The 26,970-nt window shown below is 41.7% G+C and overlaps 1 protein-coding gene across 1 annotated transcript; it reads left to right on the top strand.

Annotated features, from left to right (window-relative positions):
• The first annotated feature begins 64 nt into the window (after window positions 1-64).
• On the top strand, window positions 65-26,574 carry adpgk2 (ADP-dependent glucokinase 2). The gene is made up of 7 exons (XM_056278607.1): window positions 65-332; window positions 12,340-12,499; window positions 15,211-15,401; window positions 20,048-20,144; window positions 20,442-20,578; window positions 22,202-22,338; window positions 23,487-26,574. Exons 1-7 carry the CDS (start codon window positions 65-67, stop codon window positions 24,057-24,059), a joined length of 1,563 nt encoding a protein of 520 aa, XP_056134582.1. The 3' UTR covers window positions 24,060-26,574.
• Window positions 26,575-26,970: the final 396 nt, after the last annotated feature.

Raw genomic sequence — 26,970 nt, 5'->3', positions numbered from 1 at the left:
AAACTTGGGCTTCTTTATAAGCTCCGCCCACGCGATCTACCAACGGGGTTCTCTGCTTATTGAAATGAGCAAACACGCAACGCAAAGGGCTCCAGCAAAGTCGACGGTCGAAGCGCCAGTCCTTATGGAACCAACGATGGAGAGGGGAAGCGGGGTGTCACTCATGAAGTATGGGTCTGTCCTGTCTCTTTTTGTGGTTATGTTAGCATACTGGTTCCGACCACCCCAAAACGCAGGGCTGGACGACCGACTCGACATTGTGCTGTCCTCTCTGCTTCGGGCTGAACGCAAAGTGGGGATAAATAACGTCGCCAGACCTAAAGTGGCCATTGGTAAGTCAAGGTGGAGGGGCTAACGTTTGCTAGCATAACTGTTGTGTTGAATCGCTGAAATAAATTCTGGGTTTAATCGTAAATTAGGCCTGAAATAAGACGCGTCTGTCGTCAGTTTATTAGGAGGGGGAAACTTAAATGTCTTCAGTGAACACGAGAAAGTGTAGGAATAATGTCTTTAACAATGGCTGACATCGACTGATGAAGTTGTAAATGGATGCTAGTTGTACGTTGATGTTGGTTAGCTGTACTACGTTATAATCAAAAGGGAAGCAGGAGAAGGTTGTCATCGTTTAAGAGCTGTTTAGTGTGTATGTGTGTGTGTGTGTGTGTGTGTGTGTGTGATTAAGATACACGATAGGGGAAAGCTGTCATTCTGATTTCACAGGCTGAAAACTGTCCAACAGAAAAAGTAGAATAGCTGGTGTTGTATCGAACTCTGTTTCCCCGTCGAGATCTGTTTCCCCCTAGCCAGAATTCGATACACACCGGGGCAGGATTTGGGGTTAGCGATGAAGTCTAAGGTTTAACCCTGGGTTTTCAGTGTCACGGGCGGTGGTTCCCTTTTTATCGATGTACATGGCCGTGATAACTCCTGCTGCAGACTTAACCTGCTCCGGAGCAGGCTATGTTCGAAATAACAGATCAACTTGTGTAAAAGCACCGCCTACTGACCAATGAATTGTCTAGGGAAATTACGTCATCATTCCTAGACGATCTCGCGGACCTCGGTGCGCGAATGGTGAGGGTCTCTTTAGAAGGCAAGAGTTTTTAGAGACCGACAAAGGCCTTTGGCTTTTCCTCTCAGTGGAGGGAATGGATATCTTTGTCAGCTTCCTGAGCCATATGTTGCCAGAGCGACACGTTGAAGTCGTGCGCTCACCGCCCCGAAGACTCTGCATTGTCTTGCGTCTGCTTTTGCTACAGGTACTTTCATGAATGCTGAGGGTGACGCGGAGAACCTAAGCAAAAACACGGTCAGCCGCCCAATTCGCAAGGTGGTTCTTGCTCTAACAGAGCTACTTCATGCGTTTGTTGTGTTCCCAGGACACTTGCCCGCGCAGTCTATAAAAGAGGGCTTTTATTAAATAGCACGTAGACAATAACTTAAATTGGCTACTTGATCTATAAATAATGTGGACCCTATGACGTTTACTGTTGGATATTAAATGTAGCCTACTCCTTTCATAGGGTTCCCCTGAGTGATTGGTGCCGCCATAGATTGCACCCATATTCCCATCACAGCATGTCTAGGTGAGAATGAAAGCGATTTTGTCAATCACAAGTCATTCCACAGCATCAACTCCACAGCAGGAGTGTAGTCCGGTGGAGGAGGGCCCCTTCCAGTCTTCCTCGCTTCATTTTTTTCTGTTGGCTGCAAGTAATTTCAAAGCCATTTCATTGCTCTTATTATCCTCCTAAAACAGACTGATTAAAGCCTTGTACTTAGTCAGTAGTCAAGTCAGTTTTATTTGTATAGCCCAATATCACAAATTACAAATTTGCCTCAAGGTACTTTACACCAACACAACATCCTGTCCTTCGACCCTCGCATCGGATAAGGAACAACTCCCTAAGAAGAAAAAAAACCTTTAACAGGGAGGGAAAAAATAGGAAGAAACCCCAGGGAGCGCAACAAAGGAGGGAATACACATTTGTAATTATATTCAGATCAACTTTTTCGAGAAAAAAGACCCACATCTCCACACTCAAAACGCTTAATACTCCCGGAACTAGCATATACCATATTGTAACGATCACGGATGAATAGGCTGGCTTAGCCCTTGGCTAACGGGTCGGACCCTTTAGTCGAGCGGTTAGTGATGTCTCTCGGGGTGCGGGAGATACGCATTCGCGTCCCGGCTGCGGCGGTTCCTGTGGTTGCCCCCCTCGAATTCGCTACATTCCCACTTCTGACACCAATGTAGCGCGTTCCCGTATCTCCCGCGGTGCGGGAGACATCGCTAATAGCTTGACTAAAGGGTCCGACCCGTTTGCCAAGGGCAAGCGAGCCTATTCATCCGTGGTCCTTACAATATAGAAACCCTCCACATGCTTTACACGGAAAGAGCCATTCCGCGTTTGAGTCGGAGAGTCCAAATCCATAAACACGTGTCTCCGCAGGGACTGAACATGTGTCAATCTGGTGTCCTCACAACCCAGATTCACCGTCTGGAATCCACTCGCAAGCTTCCCGAAGCGCCGCAGTTTTTGCGCCAGCGCCTCGTTGGAAGGGAGGAATTCCGGACACGGTGATCCGGGTGGGAGGCACCGCCAGCGGGGAAACGAGTGTAAATAAAAAAAGGAACTTTATTTACAGTAATATATATAATACAAAATCAATAAAAGCACATCACAATCAAAATAATTAAAAGTACAGATACTCTTAATATTTTAAAAACATTCATACTGAATTGCTTCCGGTATCAGATTGAAAGATATCGGCTTTGTTGATGGCGGTCTTCTCCTACGTTCACCTCTCACTGAAATCAATGTACTGCGAAGTATTGAGAACCGTATTCTGGTCCTCATATGGCTCATAACCTTTGCGTACTCCTCATTGCGTTTCTTCGATAGGAATTCTGCCGGTAGCTTATGGCACTTCGTAGCTTGAGGACCCCATCCGCCAAAGGTGCTATAAGGGGCGTAAAAGATTATTTTTCTGCTGTCTGTACCCGACTGTTGGTCTTTCTCATTTTATCCCTCTCTGCCTTTACATAAATCTACTTGTGCCTTAATGATGGGGCAGTGATATTGATAAGCCCACTAACTTACACATTCACACAGTCGGCTATTTTTTTGCCAGCTTTCATTTGGCAGCAGCAACTGTGTTGCTTTTAGCCTGGATTATATTTTTAAATTCTTCATATTTGTTTAAAATTATAGTTTGATTATCTTGTGTAAACTATGCAGCTGGGGCAGACTTGTCCGTGTTTGCGATTGGTCATATGGTGCAAACACCGCCTCTTTTATGTGAATGCGCTCATTGGGAAAACCTGGGTTGATTTAACAAGTTGATAAACACCATCGTGACACGGCTCATTAGGGGTGGGAGAAAATATCGATACTGGAATATGGCGTAATGCTTCCTCGTGCGATATGTTATCAAGACATGGTGCCAAATATTGATATTTTTATTAAAAAAAAAAATTTATAAATTTTTCCAACTTTATTGACAACAGTCACACTCAAACAACAGTAACATATACAGAAGTTTTAAGAACAAAAAGAGGAAACAAATTGCCAGGGTATTTTATTTAACATCGGAATGATGGCAAGCGTGGACAAGTTGCAGTCAGTGTGTGTGTTTTTATGCGTACGTAGGTGTGTGTTAAAGAGACACTAAGCTAAGACTGTATGCTCTTGTTGTACATTGTTTCATCTCAGTTGTCAAATTCTGTGAAACTGACACCACAATGCAGAGAACAAGAACATAATTCCTGGGGTTTTTTTTGCTTGTTTAAGAGTATTTGTTCTTCCGTTACACAGATATCTTGATGGTATCGTAGATGATTTTCTTGGACTGTATTGGATATTGCAGAATTGCTGTCATGATGTGAAAAGGGGGCAGCAGGGAATAATTGTATTTGAGTTTGGACCAGCAAAACGGACCAAGTGTGAAAACGGCCTTAGTTAATGTTACTTTCTTTTAAAGAAATACAAAGATTTCTCTTACATTTATATTTTGGGAAAATAAATGTTTGGAATTCTAAAATTTACTCTTCTACTGACGCACTAATTCAGAACACAAATAAGATAAACATCTTAGACAAAATGTATATTAAAAAAATCTAGGGTGCCTAAGACTTTTCCACAGAAATGTACTTCAATTACAGTTCTACATTTTACCTCGAGTGTTTTCCATTTACTCCTAACCACAGACACACACTGAGTAGTAATTAGAGGCTTGAGAATGTGGATTTTAAGATAAACTGTAGGTTACACAACACACTGCTGGTAGACCATCCTGTTTTTTATCTTTGAACTTTTAACTCTTTCAATTGTCAGAGGTTTGCTTTTTGTTACGATGGAATGTTGAACTTCTTATTCCCATAGTGGTAACTGCTGCGTGGTAGGGATGATCCAATCAGGGTTTTTGGGACTGAATGCAGAATCGGTCAATACCGATCGCCAGTCACCAATCACAGGGTGGGTGGGGAGTTGGGGATCTTTCATTTAAAGTGTTTCATTTGTTGTGTAGCATTATTTATTTATTTACTATTTATAGCAATAGAAGTAACTATTCTTAACAGCATTGCCGAAATATAATTAAGAGCTGAGAAAGTATCATACATTGACAACTGTTTATTTATTGGAAGGCAATGTATGCAACATATTCCATTCTCTTATAAGGTCATGTAAATTATGAAGAAACTGAAACCAATATAATAGCCTATGCTCAGCTAAAGAACAGTTTAGCAAATATTTTAGCCCTCCTATGGAATAAAAACTAAATGTGCTCAACACTGCGCTACGTTTCAAAGCATAAGAAACTATTATATAAGGCAATAAAAATCAGTTCCAATAGATGGAACAAAATACAGGGCCTTTCTAAATTTAGGCCTACTACAAATTTAAATGTAAAATGGCAACAAAGGCTATAACCAAATACTGTATAAAGCATTCCTCAACATTTACATGTTTTTACAACCTGCCATAGCTACCATTCTTTAGCTTAGCCTGCTTCTTATGCACAACGGCAAGTTTTTCTTTATAAATATAAGCATCTCTGCATTTTTGGAAGTCAGCCTGTTCCTCTTCTCAGCCACAACATTTGCCGCTGTGCTGAAAATTCGTTCGCTATCTACATTTGTCCATGGCATGCAGAGGTAGGCTTGTTTTATTGTCCTGCCAGAAAGCAAGCAGCTGTCTGTGTTGTGCAGTAAGTGGCTCTGACAAGTAGAGGTTCATCTGCGTGTTGGTTTGGTCGCTGATATCACCGCCATGTTCCACATCTTCATCCAGTAATTCAGCATACATAACCTGCAAAGAGCCAGCTCGTGGTACTTTCTCTGGGGGCTCAGAGCTGCTCGCCTCCAAACTATTATCATCAAACTGCCTTTCCTGGCCAGGGCCAGAACGGGCAGCAAGGATACATGAAAGCAGAACAAGTAGCTGTGGCTTGAGTACGTCTGGGAAATGTTGGTCTTTATACCTTTGTATTAACCAAAAAAAGCCAGCATTAGGTCTATTATATGTATTTTCATAGATTAGGCTATTTGCGTTTTTATAGCCCCTCTTATTAAATTGCACAACTCTTACAAGTGTTTCTGCTTATTTTTAAAGCAAAGTTAGATTAACTTAAAGAAAATGACACATAGCATTCCTTTTACCAATAGCCTACTTTTTTTTCTTTTTTTTATCAGTCATTTGGCCTACATAACAGAAATATTTACGTAGTAGGTCTATTCGTTTTCTCACCTCAGATCAAGAATTGTAGCAACTGCATACGGGCACACAGATCCAATATCACTGAATCGCTTCTGGATCGCTTCCAACAAAGCGGCTTTTGACGTTTTCACACCATGGTCCGTCTGTGCTGTTTTCTCAAGGAGATGCGTAAGAGCTTTAATGGATGGTATAACATCTGCAGCCGATGCAGTTGATAAGCTTATCTGTTGTGTGAGCTCTTCGAATTGAATGGTGTGAGCAGGGAAATCATATTTTCAATTAATTTCCACTGATTGCCAGAGAACGTTGAAGACAAGTCATAGTCGGCTGCATAAGCAGATAGTGCCCGATTCTGTTCTAGTAGACTCTGTAGCATATACAAAGTACTATTCCACCTAGTAGATACATCTTGCTGTAGTCTTTTTGTAGGCTGGCCCAGTTATTGCTGAATACTTTGGAGTCAGGAATATGCTAACGGGGAATGTTTAAAATGACCCAGAATCCGTCCATTATATCAGAGATGCTTCGCTGTGACAATATTCCCTCAGCCACAACGAGCTGGAGTGTATGCACCATAAGGGTAGGCTGGGTCAATCCACATCCTTCATGGCCTTTTCCATGTTCTTAGCGTTATCCCTTAGAATAGCATGTACCTTTTCTCTCGGGATTCCCCAGGATCTGAACATGTTACTTACATGTCATGTCACTTACAAGTCGGAGGCAGGCCCTGCCCTTGGATCTTCCAATCACAATACGGTGCATATTTTGCCTGTTGATAAGGCTGTGTTGAGGAGAGAGAAAATGCACTTAAGGCAGGTGAAGGTCTGGAATGCTGACTCCTCTCTCGCCCTGCAGGGGAGCTTCAACTGTACAGACTGGTTGGTGTTTACTGAATCCTGAGACAATATTGATGAGCTAACCGACATTGTGTGTAGCTATATCTCCTTTTGTACAGTCATTGTGATTCTGACCAAAGCTGTCAAGACTTTCCCTAACAACAAACCATGGGCTTCATCAGCCCTTAAGGGTCTGACTCATAAAAGGAAAAATGCTTTTAAGAGGACAATGACACTGTAGTTAAGGAAGCAAAGAGGAGATCGGGTCAGAAGTCAAAAAGGCTAAACTCATGTATAGAGATAAAATAGAAGCTGAGCTGAGGAGTAACAATTTAAGGGTAGCGTGGAACAGTATGAAATCTATGACTGGGTGTAAAGACAAAGGCAACAGGAACATTGCTCTCTCTAGTTTTAATTCAGATATACAGTTGGCTGATGAGTTAAACAAATTTTACTGAAGATTTGATAATCATGACATGACTGCTGGGATAGGCTCCAGCATCCCCGCGACCCTGAGAGCAGGATAAGCGGTTTGGATAATGAATGGATGAATGGATGGACTTCACAGATAAATTGAATGCATTAAAGGACAGCACTAGAGCTCCCCCAGCATTGACCGTTGATATCAAAAGTGTGGAAAATCACTTCAAAGTCACCAACTCTAGCAAAAGCCCTGAATCTGATAATATCTGTGGCTAGGTTCTTAAAACTTGTGCTGAACAATTGTGTGGAATCTTTCATGCCATTTTCACACTATCCCTTCAGCAAAAGAGGGTCCCTAAATTATGGAAACATTCCACAATTGTACCAGTTGCTAAGACTAAAACCCCTGTGACATTAAATGACTAAGGCCAAGTAGTGTTGACATCTCTAATCATGAAGATATTTGAGAAGCTCATCAAAAACGAGGTTCTAGCACAGATGGAGAAATCCCTTGATCCACTGCAATTTGCATACAGGCCCGATAGGAGTGTACAAGATGCCATGATAACACTTACATTTTCTGTACCACCATCTTGAGGGGACAAATGCTCATGCCAGGCTGTTGTTTATAGATTTCTCCACATCTGTTAGCAGAAAAGTTAATTCATTTCTTCAAACTGGATCTTAATCTAGTTGGCTGGATACTGGACCTCTTGACTGATACGTCCCAGTGTGTGAGGGTTAATGGCTCCTTTTCCAGTCGGCTGTACTCTTCCAACTGGTTCCCCTCAGAGCTGTTGCCTCTCCCTGTTACTCTACATCTTGTACACTAATGACTGGCGCAGCAACCATACCAATAGATACATATTCAGATTTGCGGATGATTCAGTGATTGTAAATCTTCTTGAAGGGGTGGAGGAACAACATGGACCTGTGGTCGATGACTTTGCATCTTGGTATGATGAGTCCTTTCACCACTTAAATGTGTCTAAAACTAAAGACATGATAATCAGCTTTAGAAAGACTCCTCCTAGTCCTGTACCAACCAGCATTAAAGGTGCCGACATTAAGCTTGTGGACAGCTAAAAATATCTGGGGGTTGTTCTCGACAACAAACTGTGCTTTGAAACTCATGTTGCTTCCACATCAAAGAAGGTCCAACAAAGACTTTTTTTTTTCCTGAGGAAAATGTGTACATTTAATGTCTCCTCCCAGATGATGACTCTCTTTTATACAAGTTTTATTGAAACAGTTTTAACGTACTGTATTGTTGCTTGGTTTGGTAACTTGACTCTGGCCAATAAAAAAAAGGCTTGTTAGACTTATCAAATGGGCTAGTAAGATTTCAGGGAGGAGTCTAGCCCAGCTTACCGACCTTTATAATAGGGAGGTGTTCAGAAAGGCTACATCCCTCCTGGAGTGCCAAGGTCACCCCCTTCAGCCAGAGTTTGAACTGTTACCCTCAGGTTGTCGGTTGAGGATGCCCTGTATTAGATTAAGAGATACAAGGCTTTTGTCCCCACTGCCATTCAATTGTTAAATGGTAGCTATTATTCATCTGTTGTCTGCAGATTGCTTGTTTCCATGGTCTGTATATTTGAACTCCTTTGGTTCTCCTTGCCCGCTATGTCCTGTTGTTTGTTGTCCATCAGTGATGTGTCAATTCTGCCTTGGTGTTTTGTTTGTGTGAGACTTTTATATATACTGGCTGCAAACTAATTTCCCTGTAAGGGACAATAAAGACACTTTGACTTTGACTAATGCGACAGCCAGAGCCCCTGCTGTGTGTGACCCTGTGAATTCTTGACAATGAAGAACAACGTGTTGTTTGAGGTTTTGATCAATAAAGTGCGCAGTTAAGCGTAACAGGGACATGGGACATGCACTCGAACTCCAGATGTCACTTGCAAAACTAATTGATGTGATGTTGTCCTCTAAAATGCTGTCAATATGTGTATACACTGTTTGTTATAACTGCGGCAGGCATGCGTCCGTGAAATGTTTACGCCCTGGAAGGATATAGTGTGGATCTGAGTAGTAATAAGTCGTCGGAACGCTTCGTCTTCCACTACAGAAAGAGGCTGCTGATCAAGGCCAGTGAATTCCATTATCTTGGCTGATATTTCTTTTGACTTCTTACTGTCGCTGCTATAGGGTTCCTGCCGTTTAAATGTCTCCCTAACTGACAACTCAATTGTCAGTTAGGGAGACATTTAAGAAGACTGAGTTGCTAAAAGGTTAACTTGCTTTACTGACTTGCACTGGCTTGCCTTTCATACTCACTGTATTCTTTGATGTGACAAATTATCAAATGTCTATTGAGGTTTGTGGTATTGAAATGGCCTTGTTGCGTTCCACCACGAGGGATTTCTGTTTCACACACATTGCATATAGTGATTTTATTGTCTTTTTCGGACACCTTGTAGAACTGCCAGACCGGTGAAGCCATTTTAGTGAGCTTCTTTTGCCACGCACAGACAAATGTCTCATGTTATTTTGTGTCATCTGATGGGCTCTTCTGATCGGCCTTAATAGAGAGCACCGATCATACTATTTGGAATGAAAATACTGATACATTTCGTCACTGGATGAGTTTCAATAGTGTTGAGTAACCAACTCCTCTCCGGTAGTCTTGGTCTAATAAAAAAAAGAAAGTGTGGAAAAAGTTCCCTGTAAATTCTAAAAGTTGAATTTACTTAAAAAAATTTAGGAAACCGGTTACACTTGGGAAAAGTAAGTAAATGAACTTAATTGTGTCAAGTTATGTGAAATTCTATGTGAAATGATTTCACATAACTCGACACAATTAAGTTCATGTAGTTACTTTTCCCAAGTGTAATTGGTTTCCTTTTTTTTTTTAAGTAAACTTCACTTTTGGAATTTACAGCGCACCATCACTGGACAAAGTTGAATGTCCCCTGATCACATCATGGATATGTCAGGCAGTTAAGGGGACAGTTGAGAATCTTTGAAATCCAGTGTTTCGCCTTGAAATTTTCCATTAGTGGTCAGTGTTGGTGAAGTGTAAGTATATATAGATTTGGACAGTTAGGTTCAGGTTAGCTGTAATGTATTAGCAATACAAAGCAGACTTGTTTCGAGACTGAGGAACAATGGCGTATGCTCCTGTTGAAGTCATAAGTCACTCTGATTTCAATTTTTTTTTAAGATTTTGTGTTTTACTGATGAAGTTCTACACTGCCCACAGTCTTTTACTGAGTTCCACCAAACAGAGACGCCGCCATTTCCATGGAGATGTAAACCTCTCCAAAGCTGAGCAGCCTGAAGTCAGAACATAGGGAAATAACATCATCTACATCTGCTCGCGGCATGCTCCCCCATGTTTTCTCTGTTAGATATGATGTGGGGGGGTTTTTTAGGAATGAAGAGAAGATGACCCTTAAAACACAACAATATATACAAGAAGGCATTAAAGATAAAATGTACATGATTGCAAAAGTTGATAGAAAACAGTTGATAGCAAGGGGAAGGGGATTCGATGTCATCATTCGTAATGCTTTATGGATGAATAATAGTTTATTCCCTCTTAAACGATATTACGTACACGATGTTGTACATTTGGGGTTTTTTTCAAATATTTATCTGCTTGGACTCAATTGTTATTAGGCCTTGATACATGTTCTAGCAGGTTGGACCGGTTCACAGCTTAAAACACTTTAAATTAGGATTTTCTGAAATGTTTGACAAAAATGAATGGGGAAATTCACTTAAGGAACTTGGGCTACTGAACTGGACTGTTGATTTTTAAAATGGCCTCTCAAACTCTCCATGATAGACTTCTGTACTGTCAAATTAGCTTTGGCTGAACTGTGGAGGGTTTTTGTTTTTTTTTTTGTTTTTTTTGTTGCATTGAACAAGGGTTATGGATTTGTTCCCCATTATTTGCATTGAATTCTACCTAGATGACAACCTGGATCTGCGTGTACAGTATGAAGGAAAGGATGGATGACTGAAAATAAAACCTACCTATGTGACTTCAAAAATTCCAAACTATTCGTTTAAGACCTCGTACCTTGTCTTTCTTGCCATCATCATTATGTCATCCTTTGGACCTTGACACACACACAAACAAATAAATGGTACTGTTTACCATATCTGCTCAACCTTTGCTCAGTTCAGTAATAGTTTTCGCCGTGCCGTCACACCCATGGTTTTATTAGCACACATTCAAACAGATGGAGGAAGACTAATCAGTGAAGACAGCTGATGTACTGTTGGGTTGGAAAGAAGACCTGCATGCACATGGGCCTCCGTAGTACATGGTTGAATGCACTGCATTTTATATAGCACTTTTCTAGTCTACCGACCACTCAAAGCGCATTTTTACAATGTGTGCCTCACATTCACCCATTCACACACACATTGAGTTCACATGGGTGAGTTCCTCTGATATACAGTGTGGTCATTTTTTACAAAAAAAAATTTTTTACCCTGAGATTTAAACATCACATCACAAGAAAGCTGTGCCTAGTTTAGATTATTAGGGACTGTAAGAAAGCCATACATATGTGTTGCAATAATAGGATTCATTATAGTTGGTAAAAAGGGATTAAAGATTCTCCTACAACATTACAACCTTAAGGAGCAATTACTGGGCTGTTGACACCCATACAGTAAGAAAAATGAAAGAAAAGGCACCATTGATTGACACTCACTGGTCTTGTGGCAGCAAAGCATACAAGACACTATTTTAGTATTCAGGAAAAATGTACATGGGCCTGCAGGGAGTCTTACATGGACAAAAAGAAAAAACTCCATGTTAGCCTTGCCCTTGTTGTCCAACTTGGTTCTGTTACTTTTTCAGGCTAGGGAGGGTATAAAACACGTAGGCCTGCCTAATATTTAAAGTAACACAGATTAGTTCAAGATTTGAAAAACAGTGCAAGACAGAGGAGGCCGATTTCAAGCTCACCTTAATCAGTTTCTCAAATCCAATTCAAATGCATGTCTTGCTCTTTTTTATATTTTAAGTTGAGGTTTTTTACAGGTAGCCTAGTGTAGACTGAAGAGGTTTGTAGTACCATCCCTAGGATTTTCTCATGTGACACGATTAAGACTCAACTGAACTGAAACTTGGCCTGATCGAAAATATCGAATTTCAAGCTACAATAGCTTTGTAGACTGAGCCAAATGTCAAGCCTCAGGTAGTTGGTGACCTGCCAAAGTAGCTGAATCATTCTGGTTCCCCAGATTATACCTGGTGTGGATTCATGAATTATTAATATTTGATTGGGGTGAAAACTTTGTCTTTGTCTTTACTTCTTCCCCATATAGATGTTAGTTGAATAGTTTTATGGCTTAGTCACCTCTTTTAATCCATCAAACCTCCTTCACAGGTTTCGGTGGCTGTGTGGACCTGATTGTTGATGGTGTGTCATTGCTGAACAAGATCGGCTTGTCTCCTGCTTACGAGCCTTTACATTATGACTACATCGAGAATGCCCAACAACTGGCTCAGAGCTTTGCCTACTTCTTTGCACCAGGAGCAGCTGCAGAGTAAGTGGTGTGTGTGTGTGCCAGTAATGTTAGGGTTGGAATAAAACTTCAAGTGGTTACGGTTAGGCTCATCGGATAAAGAATGATTCTCAGTTGTCGGATTGTTCTTTGAAATGTGGTGTTAATGCTCAAGTGTGTGCACGCATATTTCAGAGAAAGTTTGTGCTTGATTTGCTTTACTTCACAAACATGCATTCCCCCTTCAAGGTCTCACTGAAGTGTGTGTGTGTGTGTGTGTGTGTGTGTGTGTGTGTGTGTGTGTGTGTGTATATAATATCTATATATATATATATATACACACACACACAGGATAGGCTTTATTTCTTGGTGTGTCTGCATGTGGCTCTCATGTGTACTGTGTAATTAAATGTGTCTTACTGACCATCTCCTTTTGTGTGTGGTACTGTACTGTTTGCCGGCAGTGACTGTGGGAACTGATTGGCTGGACTTGAACAGTCACCCCCCCTCCCCCCCATTGTGATTGTATTAATAGTAGGTAATTTTGAAATGGTTTGTTGCTTGTGCACCTGGTGGCATATACCAGGTCTTTGGTTGTGAGGCATACAAAGACAAAAGAATACATCTTTAAATGCTGGTGTGGTAAATCTGCACCACATCCAGGGTTCCCTGTTACAGAAAGACTGACACGGATGGTTGATAAGGGCACAACCAGCCATTTATTAAAACCAAGACTGGGCGTCCAGGTAGTGTAGTGGTCTATTCCATTGCCTACAAACACAGGAATCGCCAGTTCAAATCCCTGTTTTACCTCCAGTATGGTCGGGCATCCCTACAGACACAATTGGCCGTGTCTGCGGGTGGGAAGCTGGATGCGGGCTTGTGTCCTGGTGGCTGCACTAGCGCCTCCTCTGGTCTGTCGGGGTGCTTGTTCAGGGGGGAGGGGGAACAGGGGAGAATAGCTTGTTTGCAGTCACGTGATTCTGGTGACGCGCGAGATTCAGATGGCGGGCAGGAAGTGAAAAGCAGAATAGATGAGATGGAGCTAGTTTAGACGATATTATGAAAGAAAGGTGTAAACAGAAAATAAGATGTGTTGGACTTGATCCTTATGTTATGAAGAGTGATTTTTTTTGACGAAGTGGTCACTGCACATGCGCGTTATCCGACTCCGCTCCTCCCGACCGCAGACGACGGTTCGCAAGCCATTTTTTTCGGCGTTCTTGTCAATTTCTTGCATTTTCCCCCCTCATGAACAACAACTTTTGGTACTCAATAAAAACTCTTGTGGTTTCTCAGTTAGTGACGCCAAACATAGGCATTTCGAAAGTTTGTGATAGTGCTTCCTATGTAGAAAATCACTTCCTGCCCTCCATCTGTAGTTCGTGACGTCATATGCAAACAACCTATAGTGTGATCCTCCCACGCGCTACGCCCCCCCTGTAGAACTCCTCACTGTCAGGTGAAAAGAAGCGGCTGCTCACTCCACATGAATTGGAGGAGGCATATGGTAGTCTGCAGCCCCCCTCGGATCGGCAGAGGGGGTGGAGCAGCGACTGGGACGGCTCAGAAGAGTGGGGCTGAGTGCAATTTGGGGAAAAAGGGGGAAAAATCCCCCCCCCCAAAAAAACAAGACTTTAAAAACACCAGAAATAAAACCATGTTAAAACAGGCTCAGACTTCAGGAGTTTTAAAATCCTAACTGATTCCAAAATGGGGTTGCATCACGCACATAAGGAGAAACTTCATAGATATTCTCTCTAATCTCAAACATGCACACATTACAAGATGACAGGATATTAAGATTATCGTGCCAGAAGGAGCTGAGCATCCATTTAGCACAGACCAGCAAGCGTGCAGCTTTTTAACCACAGGACACTAGTGTTTTAAAAGTTTTAAAATGTCCCAGCAACAACGGGAACAGCAACAGGATAAGCCACAACCTGCACCTGCTCAACACTGCTAGCTATAAAACAGTAGCTTAGTATTCTGGTTTGCAAGTAAATCTTCAATTTATCAACTTCCTCTTCCTCTGCTTTGTGCTTCTCTGCCCTTCTCTTCTACTTCCTCCCTCTTTTTTTGTCCCTATTTCCACTCCCAACTTACCTTGATGCTCCCACATCTCTGTCCTTGCCCAAAGACTGCAGCTAATTTCCTCTCCTCCCTTCCTCTCTCCCCTTCTCTTCAATACCTCCCAGCTTTTTTCTGGATTCATGGCATGTAATAATACTTTGTGGGAACTAAGTATAATTACTAGCTGATGCTAACTTGCCTCAGATAGCTTCTCTTCTAGTTACGCACAGTATTCAGAATATCTGGAACGGTGAAGGTGTTGAAAGAAGTACTGTTTATGACTTTTTATATTTTCCATTTTATAAGCTTAATTTATGTTGGTTAACTTGACTAAGCCTTCGTGGTCTTTTTCTTTTAATGTCCATGTTCACAATTGGTACTACACATTTGAATGTGTAATCTTTGTTAAGTATTGCATATATGACAACATTGAAAAGACATACTAAGCATTTGAATGAATAAGGGCTGTAGTACCTGCCTTAATAACATAAGGACATAACCAAGGAGATCATAAGTAATCTCAATTATTCATACCCCCTTGCCATAACAGAGTAAAATTGTGACTTCAAATGTTCTTGTCCTCTTACTATTTTTTGACACTTTCTATTCCCATGGTGGAATCTCATTGTTATAACATTGTTTCCCTCTTTTCACATGGTTTCCCTTTCCACCTCACTCAGGCGTTTCATGATGAATGACACACTATTCAGCGAGCTGGTCGAAGCGTCCCGTGAGTTGCCTGGGAACAGGTGGTCCATAGGCGGCAATGCCCCAGTGATGGCTGGTCGCATGGCAACTGAGGGATGTGATGTGTTGCTGGGGGGAAGTTTCAGTCCTGATTTCACTGATGTCCTGTCTCAACATATCACAGGTACGAAAACACAAATGCGGAAGTGGCCACACACACAAGCGTGCACACATTTTATCCCAACAAGGTTAAGCCTGCATTAAGTGATCTAACCACTAGTAGATGTCAGACAGTAGTGCAAAAGAGGCTCCAAAACACACACTCACAGCTAAGCCGCTCCTCAATACTCCCTTCCCCTGTCTACAGTGGACAAAGTGTAACAAACAACATGCTCGCGATCCGTTTTTTTAACTGATTGTTTGCAGATATTTGATTGTGACTCCGATGTTGCTCTATTTCTTCTGGATGTGTAAGTAAACAGTTGTTTTCTAACATATTAGCCTACGAACTTGCCAGCGTCATACATATTTCTATGCTATCGCACTTGCTCCTTCTCCTCTTTGCGAGCTTCACCTTAGACCACCTTCTCAACTTCCTAGTTGCGAGCACGGATTTGTAGCTGGGAGGGGGAGGGGAGGGGGTTCCGTGCCATGCCATCGTATGGACCAGAATTTGTCAACAAGCTCAAAGTGAGGGTAAACCCCGTCTCTAGTGAAGGCAAATGTAGACTGCCATGTTGATTCTTGATGTGATCACCAGCACAAGCAATCCTTTCACATTATAGGGAATCATTTGATTCACTCTTAGTATTGAAATATTGTTTAATGCAGCTTTAATGTTAAAGAGAGACTGACATGCCCTTTCTGACCACGTTTTGTAACATTGGGAGTTTGAATCAACCGAAAATAGGTGTGGTTTTATGAATTCAAAGCTATTGGCTACTGTCTTTCCACGCATTTCGCATGTGACCACGGCATGATGGTAGGCCTACGGCACGGCAGTGTAATACAACTTGGCGAATAATATGTTCGATTATACAAATAACTGTTAGATAGATAGATGATAGCTATTTAGATAAATAGATGGATAGACCGATAGATAAATATATAGATAGATAGCAATACGTCGTAGCGTAACTTGATAGCGTAACTACGGACACACCCTATATGCAAATTGACTGGTGTCTACATATCCACCGGCACAATTTGTCATTGGACACCATCTACAGTCAATCACAGATCTCTCTCGAGTGGCCGCAGACATGCTGTTTTGGCCACTGAATTTCTCCGTGGTCACATTCCAACTCGGAACATAGCCTGTCAATAGGAATTTTCAGATTTTGATGTCAGTATCACTTTAAATGTGTTCTAAAATTATATTCCATTCTTCGTCCTTACCACTGTTCTTTCATCCTACGTGCTACAATTTTATCTCTCTCCCTTTTTTCTCTACTTAAACATCATCTGCTCTTATCATAATCATCTCTTAAACATCTTCCCCTCTCATGTCCTCACTCATCATCCCCTTCATCTATTCACTTCCTCTTTCTCTACCTCCCTCTCTGTCTCCCTCCAACTCTATTTCCTCCCCCTTCTATTACCTATGTGCTTCCATCCTCCAGCCCTCCCCTTTGTCTTTCACCGCCTTTTTTTTTAATGATCAGTAGTTTTTATTTTCCTTTAACACAAATACAGGCCATGACATCACACATGGATTACAGCGATGGAAGGAACAATTTAACAGGGCCTACTAGACAATATCAAGAGACAGACACATTTGGATTAAGGGTGATCATAAGACGAGTCTTAACAGTATACAAGACAATAGGAACAGCAGATAGAAAGTAAAAAAAATAAATAAAATAAAAAACATAGTTGGCAGATAGAGAGTAGTCTATAAATAGATGTTAAGATATAGATTAGTTGTGACAGATTACACGGGGCCTTTAATGAAGGAAATATAGTGCGTCCACTTGGCCTCGTATTTCTCCATCTGGTTGATGAGTCTAAAGGAGAGTCGCTCGTGTGCTGCCACAATTCCCAGATGGGAGAACCATACATTGGTGTGAGGTAGGGTGGCCGACCTCCACTCTGTTACCATGAGCTTTCTACCCAACATCTGGGCTGTCTGGACCCACTCTGCCCGTGCTCGTGGAAGGGCATTTAAAGGAGTAGGGTCTCCCAGAACAACGAGGCTTGGAGAAAATGGGATGTCTGTTGTTATTATAAGTTTGATATTGTCATATATAGCTGTCCAGAATTCTTGTGCAACATGGCAAGACCACAGCATGTGGAGAAGCGTACCCGGGCCCTCCCCACACCTCCAGCAGTCAGGGCTGTCTCTTAGTTTCGCCCTGTATAACCTTGAGGGGGTCCAGTATACCCTGTTAATTATTTTGAACTGTACTAACCTTGCCCTGAGTTCCCGTGAGGTTTTCTTATAATTCCTTAAAATGTTTTCCCACTCCTTACTGGTAAAGGTAAGATTAAGATCGATCTCCCAAATTAACTTTAAATTGGATCCCAAACCATCAGAGTGTTTAGTCAACAATAAGTAATATTTTGAAGCTTCATGCCCTGTGCCAAACACCTTAACTATATCCGACAGTACATCTGAACTAGGCGGGGTTGTGGAGATAGACCCAAAAGTTTGAGACAAGAGGTGTCTTAGTTGAAGATATCTCCAGAACTGCTGTTGGGGGAGGCCATACTGTTGCACAAGTGCCGTGAATGATTTCATCGTACCACCTTCATCATATAAATCTCCTATAACCAATATTCCTTTTCCCGCCCATTGTGTCCAAATAAATGGTTTTTTGTCAATCTTCAACTTGGGATTCAACCAGATACTGGCTGCTAAGTTCAGGTGGGGATTGAATTTGAGTCTTATTGAGATTTGTTTCCAAATCCATTGAGTGTTGACAACTATCGGATGGGTCATAGCTTCTGTAGGCAGTGCAGCGGTTATAAGATGGAGGGGAGGGAGAGCATCACAAAGTGTACTTTCGATGCCAAGCCAGGGGGGGCGCGCTCGGAGGGTAAAGTCCAGTGGGCAAGATGCCTGAGACCAAATGCTTGGTAGTATAACAGTAAGTTTGGGATACCCAGCCCACCCTGGTCCACTGGCCTTTGTAGTTTTTTCAAATTAAGTCGGGGGCGTTTACCATCCCAGAGGAATCTGCTACATAGCTTGTCAAATTGTTTGAAATATTTAAGCGGGATTCTCACTGGGAGTACTTGGAGAATGTAACTGAACTTCGGTGTACAGGTCATTTTCAAAACATTAGCTTTCCCCCATAGTGACAAGTAAAGAGGAGTCCATCTTTCAATGTCTGCACTAAATTGACTCAGTAGAGGTTCGATGTTGACCTTCACTAGATCATCTAATTTAGGGGGGAAAGTAACACCCAGGTATTTAATGCCATTGCTGGGCCAGGAGAATTCATCTCCCTGGAACAAGGTCCTGGGGCAGTACAAGGTTAAGGGGAGGGCTTTTGATTTTTGCCAATTAACTTTGTAACCTGATAAATGAGAGAATCTGTCTATAATTGTAAGCAGTGCAGGAAGGGAGCGCTCAGGGTCTGAGACTAGAACTAGGATGTCATCCGCGTAAAGCATCAGCTTGTGTATTGATTGACCAATTTGTATCCCTGGGAATGCAGGTTCTAATCGAATGGCTGCCACCAGTGGTTCCAGAGCAAGTGCAAATAGGCCCGGAGAGATGCTGTCGCCCTGCCTGGTCCCCCTACCTAGCTCAAACCAGGGTGAGATCAGGCCATTAGTTTGCACAGCAGCTTTGGGATGTGTGTACAGGAGTTGTATCCAGGTGATGAATGTATTGCTAAAACCAAATGACTCCAGGGTGAGGAATAGGTAAAGCCACTCAACCCTGTCAAACGTCTTTTCTGCATCCAGAGATATGGCCGCTGAGGGGGAGTTCGCATCATGAGTGGCCCACATAATGTCTATCAGGCGTCTGATGTTGTCAGCATAGCTACGTTTGGGGATAAAGCCCACCTGATCAGGGTGGATCAGGGTAGTGATGACTTTGTTGAGTCTGTTGGCTAGCAGTTTCGATAGTTTCACCGGCCATTTTAATCTTTCTTCTCTCCATAATTCCATCACTTAAAGAGATACTTGCATCAAAATCTGACTTTTCCTGTTGTTAATTGATGTAAGGAGTGTGGATGTGATCAATGAGACAAATGGTAGCCCTAAAATCACATTTATGGCCAGACGAGAGATATCGGTGGTCGAAATCTGTCTGTGAATGTTCTCATTCATCCAGGTCATGGTTATCCAAAGGAGTTGAATCAAGTGGTCGAAATCATATTTCCGGTTGGTGAAAATGTGGTAACTTGCCGCGTCACGAATTACCATTAGCATAGACGTGTCCGTAGCGGGACGCTATAAAAGCGGAGACACACCCTTTTGGCTCGAAGGAATACGGCTGTATTGGCTGAGCAACATATTCGTGAGGCAAGTAGTCAACTTCCACTGAGAAAGAGGAATCGTCTTCAACTTCCACATCCCCAACCTCAAAGCTGCTGTCGGTGGTCTCGTCGCTCGCCCTTTTTTTTTTTAATGTTTTTTGGTCAAGTGTCGACAGAGCAGGAAGGGGGATGTCACCAGTGAAGTGCTTGTTTTTCTACAGCAAGCGGTTTAGCCCACCCAGCCACACCCACATGACTGCGCTGAATTTGAGTAGCCAATAGCTATGAAATCATAAAACCACACCTACCTTTCGGTTGAATTCAAATCAACTGTGTTAAAAATGTGCTCAGAAACAGCATGCAAGTATCTATTTAATGTTTACCTCTGACTGTCCAGTGGCAGGTAAAGTAGTGGAGGAACCAGACATCCATCTAATTCTGGAGTATCCTTCTGGGGCAAACTGGGGTGACTATACCTCACGCAGAGCCAACAGGTAGAGCTATTGAGGAAATGTGTGTTCATTATCCATCTGACTGATGTCTTGAGTACCTTTTGGTTTTGTGTGTTTGTGTGTGTGTGTGTGTATGTATGTGTGTGTGTGTGTGTGTGTGTGTGTGTGTGTGTGTGTGTGTGTGTGTGTTTGAGCATGTTAATGTATGTGAATTTCAATGCTAAGTAGATTAAAAAACTGTAATGTGTCCACAAGGTTTGTTAATGCTAAATTATTTTAATGTAATGATGTAGGGTGGATTCAAATGCATATGTATGTGTCTGTCTGTCTCATATACAGGTATATAGTCCATAGTGATGACCATAACCCCTACCTGGACTCTTTAGAAGACTTTTCTGAGAAACTGAAAGACTTCAATCCAGACCTACTGGTAGTGGGTGGGCTTCAGATGATGGACAGCTTCCCCTTCCATTCAGGCAAGAGGAATGCAATGAAAAAACTAAATAGTTTGTGTTTTGAGTCATCAAGGATTAGTCCCAGGAAATTGAATCAGTTCATCTGGACAACGTTTAGTGGGAGAAACGTTTCATCACTCATCTAAGTGACTTCATCAGTCTCAGCTGACTGCAGGTATCCCCAATCTCATAAACAGCACAGTTGCATAACGACTGAAACCGGCACAGTTGCATCACAACCAAAGCCTGCGACTGGTTTGAGATACAAATTGCCGTGACCATTAATTAGAGTTACAATAGCCACGTGTACTATTCATGGAGGATTGGGGAATAGTTACAATCACAGCATTGTAAGATGGAGACTGATGTACTCTTAACCCCCCCCCCCCCCCCCGTTCAGGGATGGTCATTCTCTCGTTACATAGATGGCCTCTTTGCTACTATTCCTATTCCTTGATTGTGACTCAACTGTGCTGGTTTCGGACATTATGCAACTGTGCTGTTTATAAGGGTGGGGATACCTGCAGTCAGCTGAGACTGACAAAGTCACTTAGATGAGCGATGAAACGTTTCTCCCAGTAAACGTTGTGTCCAGATGAACTGATTCACCTTCTGAGATTTTCTCACCTGGATTATTGAGCATTCATCAAGACATCAAGGATTGGTGTTATTCAGAGTTTAAAACTGTTATGAGGATTTTTTTGCTGATTATTTACGTGTCAATTTAATTTTGATGCCTCTATATGACTGACATAAGCAAATGAGGACCATTGGCAAGAAAATTCAATATTGATATATAACGATTCCAAATGTTTGTATCCAGGATGCATTCCCCACAAAATCTGCCAAAATGATTTACAGTACACAAAGACAGATGTATTACCTCATCACTGTATAGCTTGCAAACGTCTGTTCTTCCAAAGCACTGCTATATCTTTACTCTCACAAAACAAATGCACTAGCTACCAGAGAGGAAATGCAGCTCTCTGCGACAAGAGTGCCAATGCTTCTGTGAAATGAAGTTATTCTTCTGTGAAACACCACCGCTTTTGCCCACAGGGGTGCACAAAGTCAACAAATATCCAAAGCTCCTCATTGCAGCTTCCAAAATGTGATATTTTTTCCTGTGATCCTTTTTTAAACTCACCCTATTTGGATGAAATGAATGTTTGTGATAGTGTGTGGAAAGCGGAAGAGACTCAAATAAAAAATTGAGATTGAGAAGTTATGTGATTGATGCTGGCTTTCTCCTGTGGCTGTTGATTTTGTCACTTTTTGTGTGTGTGCATTCATGTATTATCTAACAGGCAGACAGTGACTGACCTCTTATTCACCACTAGACTGTTTGGGTAGCAGGTCAACTCTATCAATTGGTTCAATAAACTATCCTTTTTCTCCTCTCTTCCTCTCTCATAAATTTTCCTAATTTCCTCTCTTTATTCCCTCATCTTTTTCCATTGTCTCCCCTCACCCCTGTCCCTATGATTTTACTTCTCATATCATGTCTCGTATTTCCGTTTGTCTAATCTCTGTTCTCTCTCCTCTCCCTCCTTATCATTCACTCTGTTCGCTCTCCTTTTACTTTCTTCACCTTTTATCCTCTTCCTACTTCCCTCTTTCCCCCTCTATTGCGCTTCTCTGCAGGTGAGCGCCAGGAGCTACTCTCCCGTCTAGCCGCCCTGCTGTCCTCCTCATCCCCCCAGACAGGTGTCCATTTTGAGATGGCCAGTTTTGTAGATGAGGGGCTAATGGAGGACCTGCTTCGCCTGGTCATCCCTCAGGTATGTATGAATGAAAACATTAATGAATTAACATAATTCATGTAAACAGTGAAAGGCTAGGATTATATCAAGGCGAGAGACATTGGGGACCATGGTGCAGCAGATTATTACACTAGCATCCCAGCACTGAGGCTTTTTGTTCGAATCCCAGGATTACCAGGATTGTAGTTGATGGCACTCCTGCAAGGGGCGCCACAAGGCGTATTCTGTCTCACCATTGCAGCTACAACTACTGCAAATGGTGGAGCACCTGTATGGCTGCAGGTGGATATGGGGGAAATAACATGGGCCTCCACATTTGTTATGTTCCCTCAGAGAAACCTGCAGCTGGCAGGTGAAAAGAATTGGATTGCTGGCACTATTTGTTTTGGAGGACACATGAGGAAGTCTTCGGCCTCTCCAACTGAGAGGGCGAAGAGGTCGTGCAGTGTCATAGAAGTCGTGCAATGTTGAGACCCAGAATAAGAGGGCATTGGACATGTCCAGTTGAGAGGAAAAAAAGGGGGGGGGCATACTTTTAATGCAAGACCAAGTGTAAATGCACATATGCTACAGCTGTAAAGCCACTTAATGGTCAAGAAATTGCATTTGAAATGAGTCATTTCAAATGTTTCACTGTGCTTAAATGTCAGTGATATTGGTTTAAATTGTTTTAACTTGACTATGACTCAACATGATCTGTATTTGCCTGGATAAATGGTGCACATGAAGGTTCTACTTTATTTTATTAATCCCTCTAAGTATTTGAATTTTGAGATATTAATATTGTTTTTTGTTGACAGCTGGTTTACATCCCTTTGTTGACATCCCTTGTCTTGTAGCAACGTCGGGCTGTCAAATTCATTAAAAAAAAAAGACATTTACAGAGATTTTCTAAAGATTTCTTAGCTGAACTGCCAGTTTTACGATCCGATATTTACAGTTTAAGAATTTGCAAAAAATCCAAAGCAAGGTGTGTGTGTGTGTGTGTGTGCATGCGTGTGTGTGTGTGTGTGCATGCGAGATATTCTACTCAAACGAAAATGTTTTAAAAAATTAAATTTAGCCGATTTGTGATGTAATGTACTTAAGTTCACACATTTGTCTGTGTAATGTGTTTAAGTATTTTGTGTCTTTGCTTATCTTACTCTGTGAATCTGCTCCCCTAGGCTGACTCCCTAGGAATGAATGAACAGGAGCTTCCCAACCTCCTTAGCTTGCTCAAAGGCTCCAATGTCACAGTCCTGTCTGACCCGAATCCCCGCGTTGCTACTGTTCTTGACCAGATGAGGGAACTGTACCGCCTCATCAACCAGCGCCACAGAGAGGCTTACGGCACTGGTGGGGAAAGTGACACTAACGATTCTTACGTTAAAGGAAGGCCACTGACCCGGCTTCATGTCCATACACTGGCCTTCCAGGCCATAATCGTAACACGTGGATCCCAGTGGAAGAACACTATGTCAGCCACAGCTAAGGCCTCACTCACAGCAAACCGACACGTCTGCGGCTCTGCCAACATCGACACCAGCAAGGCCCGGCTTATCATGGATGAATCGTTCTCTGTTAGTCGGCAGGAGGGCAGCCAGAGAATTCCGCTGCTGAAGAAAAGACCTGTTAGCTGTTGGGATGAGGAGGACTTTGAAATCTGTGTGGCGCCGGTGCTGGTGTGCACGGAGGTTTACCAAACTGCAGGAGGAGGGGATAATATCTCAGCTGCTGGCCTGGTGCTGCAGATCTAAAAAAGGAAATGGAACAGACGTATGCGTATGATGCTGATTCAGAGGTAGTAGCAATTAAAGTGGCTATGGAAACTGGACTGATCAATGTGGTTTACAAAATAGTCTTTGTAGCAAATTCAGGTACTGCTAGTGGTAAGCATCAAGCTAATGCTGGCTACCTTTGCAGCTGCTGCCCATGAGGAGTATATAAAGGAATAGTGATAGTTAATATCACTATCATATCAGATGGGGTCCTGTGACTTGGTAGGTTGCTCAGACAACTTTTGTATGAGCATATTTTTTGCCTTTTTTTTGCGAGGGGTATTAAAAATAGGCTAATAAGTCCATAGAAGTAATTTTGTAAAATGATGTCAGTTTTATCCTATTCCACCTTTCTGTCATACATGCCCAGTTTAGTGGGAATAATCCCTTATTTCTGGGGGTAAAACAAATCATGTTTTTTCCTCTTTAAAGTCATCTGCTAGTGCAGATGAAGGAAATGGGGCAACACTTGGGAGCCTGTAGGGTTTTCTTTTGAGACTATAGTTTATGGGTTTGCCTCTGTGGGGTCCTCACATGACAAGTTGCGTTTTATACATTCTGTTCTAGACATTGAACTGTTGCTCTTTGAATTAATTTTCTTTAACTATTGTTGACAGGTCAAAATGTACAGTTCTATTCGGTAAGCTTTTTTTTTGGGGGGGGGCAACATTTGTGAGCAGCAAGGTTGTTTGAGAGGGAACCAAGCTGAGACCTGGAGTTCAGGACCCCATCAGTGTCTCAGATCTTGTATTTATAAAGCAGTGTCCCTGCCTATTGCCTTGTTTATCTCATCCATTCTCAAAGTTGGAGGTGTTTTGCACCAGATAGCTAGTAAGCAAACTAGGTACTGGAGCATCTCAGCCTCCTGAAGTGACCACCTCCTGTTACCTCCTGCAAGAACATTCCCATACTATGTGAACTGTGAGCATTCTGGTTTTCAGCTGTGTTTAATTTGTTTGGTAACATATTCGTACTTGTTTCATTTTCAGTACAAAAAAATGTCAAGAGACCACAGCTGGTAGCTGTTTCCTTTCTACCTCCATTCTTTATTCCTATTCTGTTTTTTCCTCTCTATTCCACACTTCCCTCTAGTGTTCATTTACCAACCTTTCTTCTGTTTACGAATGTCCTTCCTTCTTTAAATGCATAGGGATCCTTCCTTCTCTTCTCTCTATGTCCTGTCTGCAGCTCTTCAAGGACCAAATTGGTGTGGATTATATACAGCAGTGTTTCCCAACCCAGTCCTCAAGGAACCCCTATCCTGCAGATTTTCTTTGCAACCCTGAATAGGTACCTGTTTGTAGTTATTCAACCAATCAGCATTGAATTATGTCAGATGTTGCAAACCTTGCATAATTAAGTGCTGTGAGATGATTGGTTGAGTAAGTACAAGCAGGGCTCTACCTATGCAGGGTTACAATGAAAATCTGCAGGATAGGGGTTCCTTGAGGACTGGGTTGGGAAACACTGATCTACAGCATCCCTCTTGGGGTTGATTCTGTTATTGGCAGCTGGTTTTTCTGTTCTATGGCTGGCTATAAAAGCACAGAAACAGAAAATCTGATCCTTTTTGTCATTTTGTGTTGTCAAAATGTATAGTCACAGGTTGGTATGTAACATGATGGTGATATAGCCTTTTAGAGCTCAGAAAACCAGTATTTACACAAAAACTAAGCCAAAGCCCCCACTCTTTGAATTCCTCTTACCTATTTTTTATTAATAAAGATAATTAAAGAAATAATGAACTTACTTTTTAGGGACTCATTTCACTGTTGAATGTCATTCCACTTGTTTCACATTTTGAATTGGTTCTATCTGAACCTGGCCAAGTCAGAAAATGATTTAATTTTGGGTATTATTATGGCTGCTACATTTACTATGGCTATTGAATGGCTACTTACATTTTAGTTGACTTCTAACAAATCATTTTAGGGAAGCAGAATGAAAAATGTAAAAAAAAAAAAATTTTAATCCTACAAAGAGAAGTATCTGAAAAATAAGACCGACTTTAAAGATTTTTCTTTAAAAGATCCTTTAAAAGATCATTTTCGATGTGATAACATACTTTGCGGGCTTAAAATAATACTAAGGGCAAATGAACCTTTTAATTTGCCCTTAGTATTATTAGTGTTAGGTATTGGGGTGTTTCGATGATGTAGTTAGCTTTTAATTTAAATAATGTGATTTTTCTATCAGCTTTGTTCGTCCTCTTTTTTTCTGTTGTCTTCAAATTTCAACGAGATTGGAAGCCAAGAATAATGGGTCATGTTTTAAAATGTGAATTGAGCCTGTCAAATGCATACACTGTGCATGGATTCATGCTTTGATAGAGAACCATCTTTGTGTGCTGCCATGTCCTATAAATATCTGAATTATAGATATTTTTGGCATATCATCCATATTCCCAAACTGTGTTGTAACTGGTTCATGCATGATGTCTCGCTCATGTTTTGTGTATGTATTCAGTATAAAATCACTCAAGATAAAGGCTGTACTGATTGAAGAATCGTTTTTGTGTTCACTTAACCACACTGGACCCATCTATGTTGTTAAGACCCATGTTTGCACAGCATGGCGACATACCTGAGCAACTTTGTTGTACTTCAGATATGTACAGGGGAGGAAAAATAGAGGAGCACTTCATTTTATTTCTAATCTTGTAAGAGCTGACACAGTTGGAAATTTCCAGACATTTCTGTCACATGTAAAATATTAGCCTTTCAAATGCAGCTTTAGCCATCCTAAATAGAATGACAGGATGTTGTCTATCTAATCTTCTGACTTTGGGGTGAGACTATGGGCCTCATTCATCAATCATTTCTACGTACAGATTTGTTTTTACACACCCATGGAACATTTTAGCCCTGAAGTTTGTCTTGGAGACCAGTGT

The sequence above is a fragment of the Lampris incognitus genome, chromosome 4, assembly GCF_029633865.1.
Source record: "Lampris incognitus isolate fLamInc1 chromosome 4, fLamInc1.hap2, whole genome shotgun sequence".
In the NCBI taxonomy this organism is placed as follows: Eukaryota; Metazoa; Chordata; class Actinopteri; order Lampriformes; family Lampridae; genus Lampris; species Lampris incognitus.
Note: the sequence above shows the minus strand (reverse complement) of the source record. Positions and strands in the feature narration are given on the sequence as shown.

Coding starts and splice junctions, on each gene's coding strand:
- adpgk2 (XM_056278607.1), top strand. CDS start 65: ATGAGCAAACACGCAACGCAAAGGGCTCCAGCAAAGTCGACGGTCGAA. Junction 20,145..20,441: donor ACCTCACGCAGAGCCAACAG/GTAGAGCTATTG, acceptor TCTCATATACAG/GTATATAGTCCATAGTGATG. Junction 20,579..22,201: donor CAGCTTCCCCTTCCATTCAG/GCAAGAGGAATG, acceptor GCTTCTCTGCAG/GTGAGCGCCAGGAGCTACTC.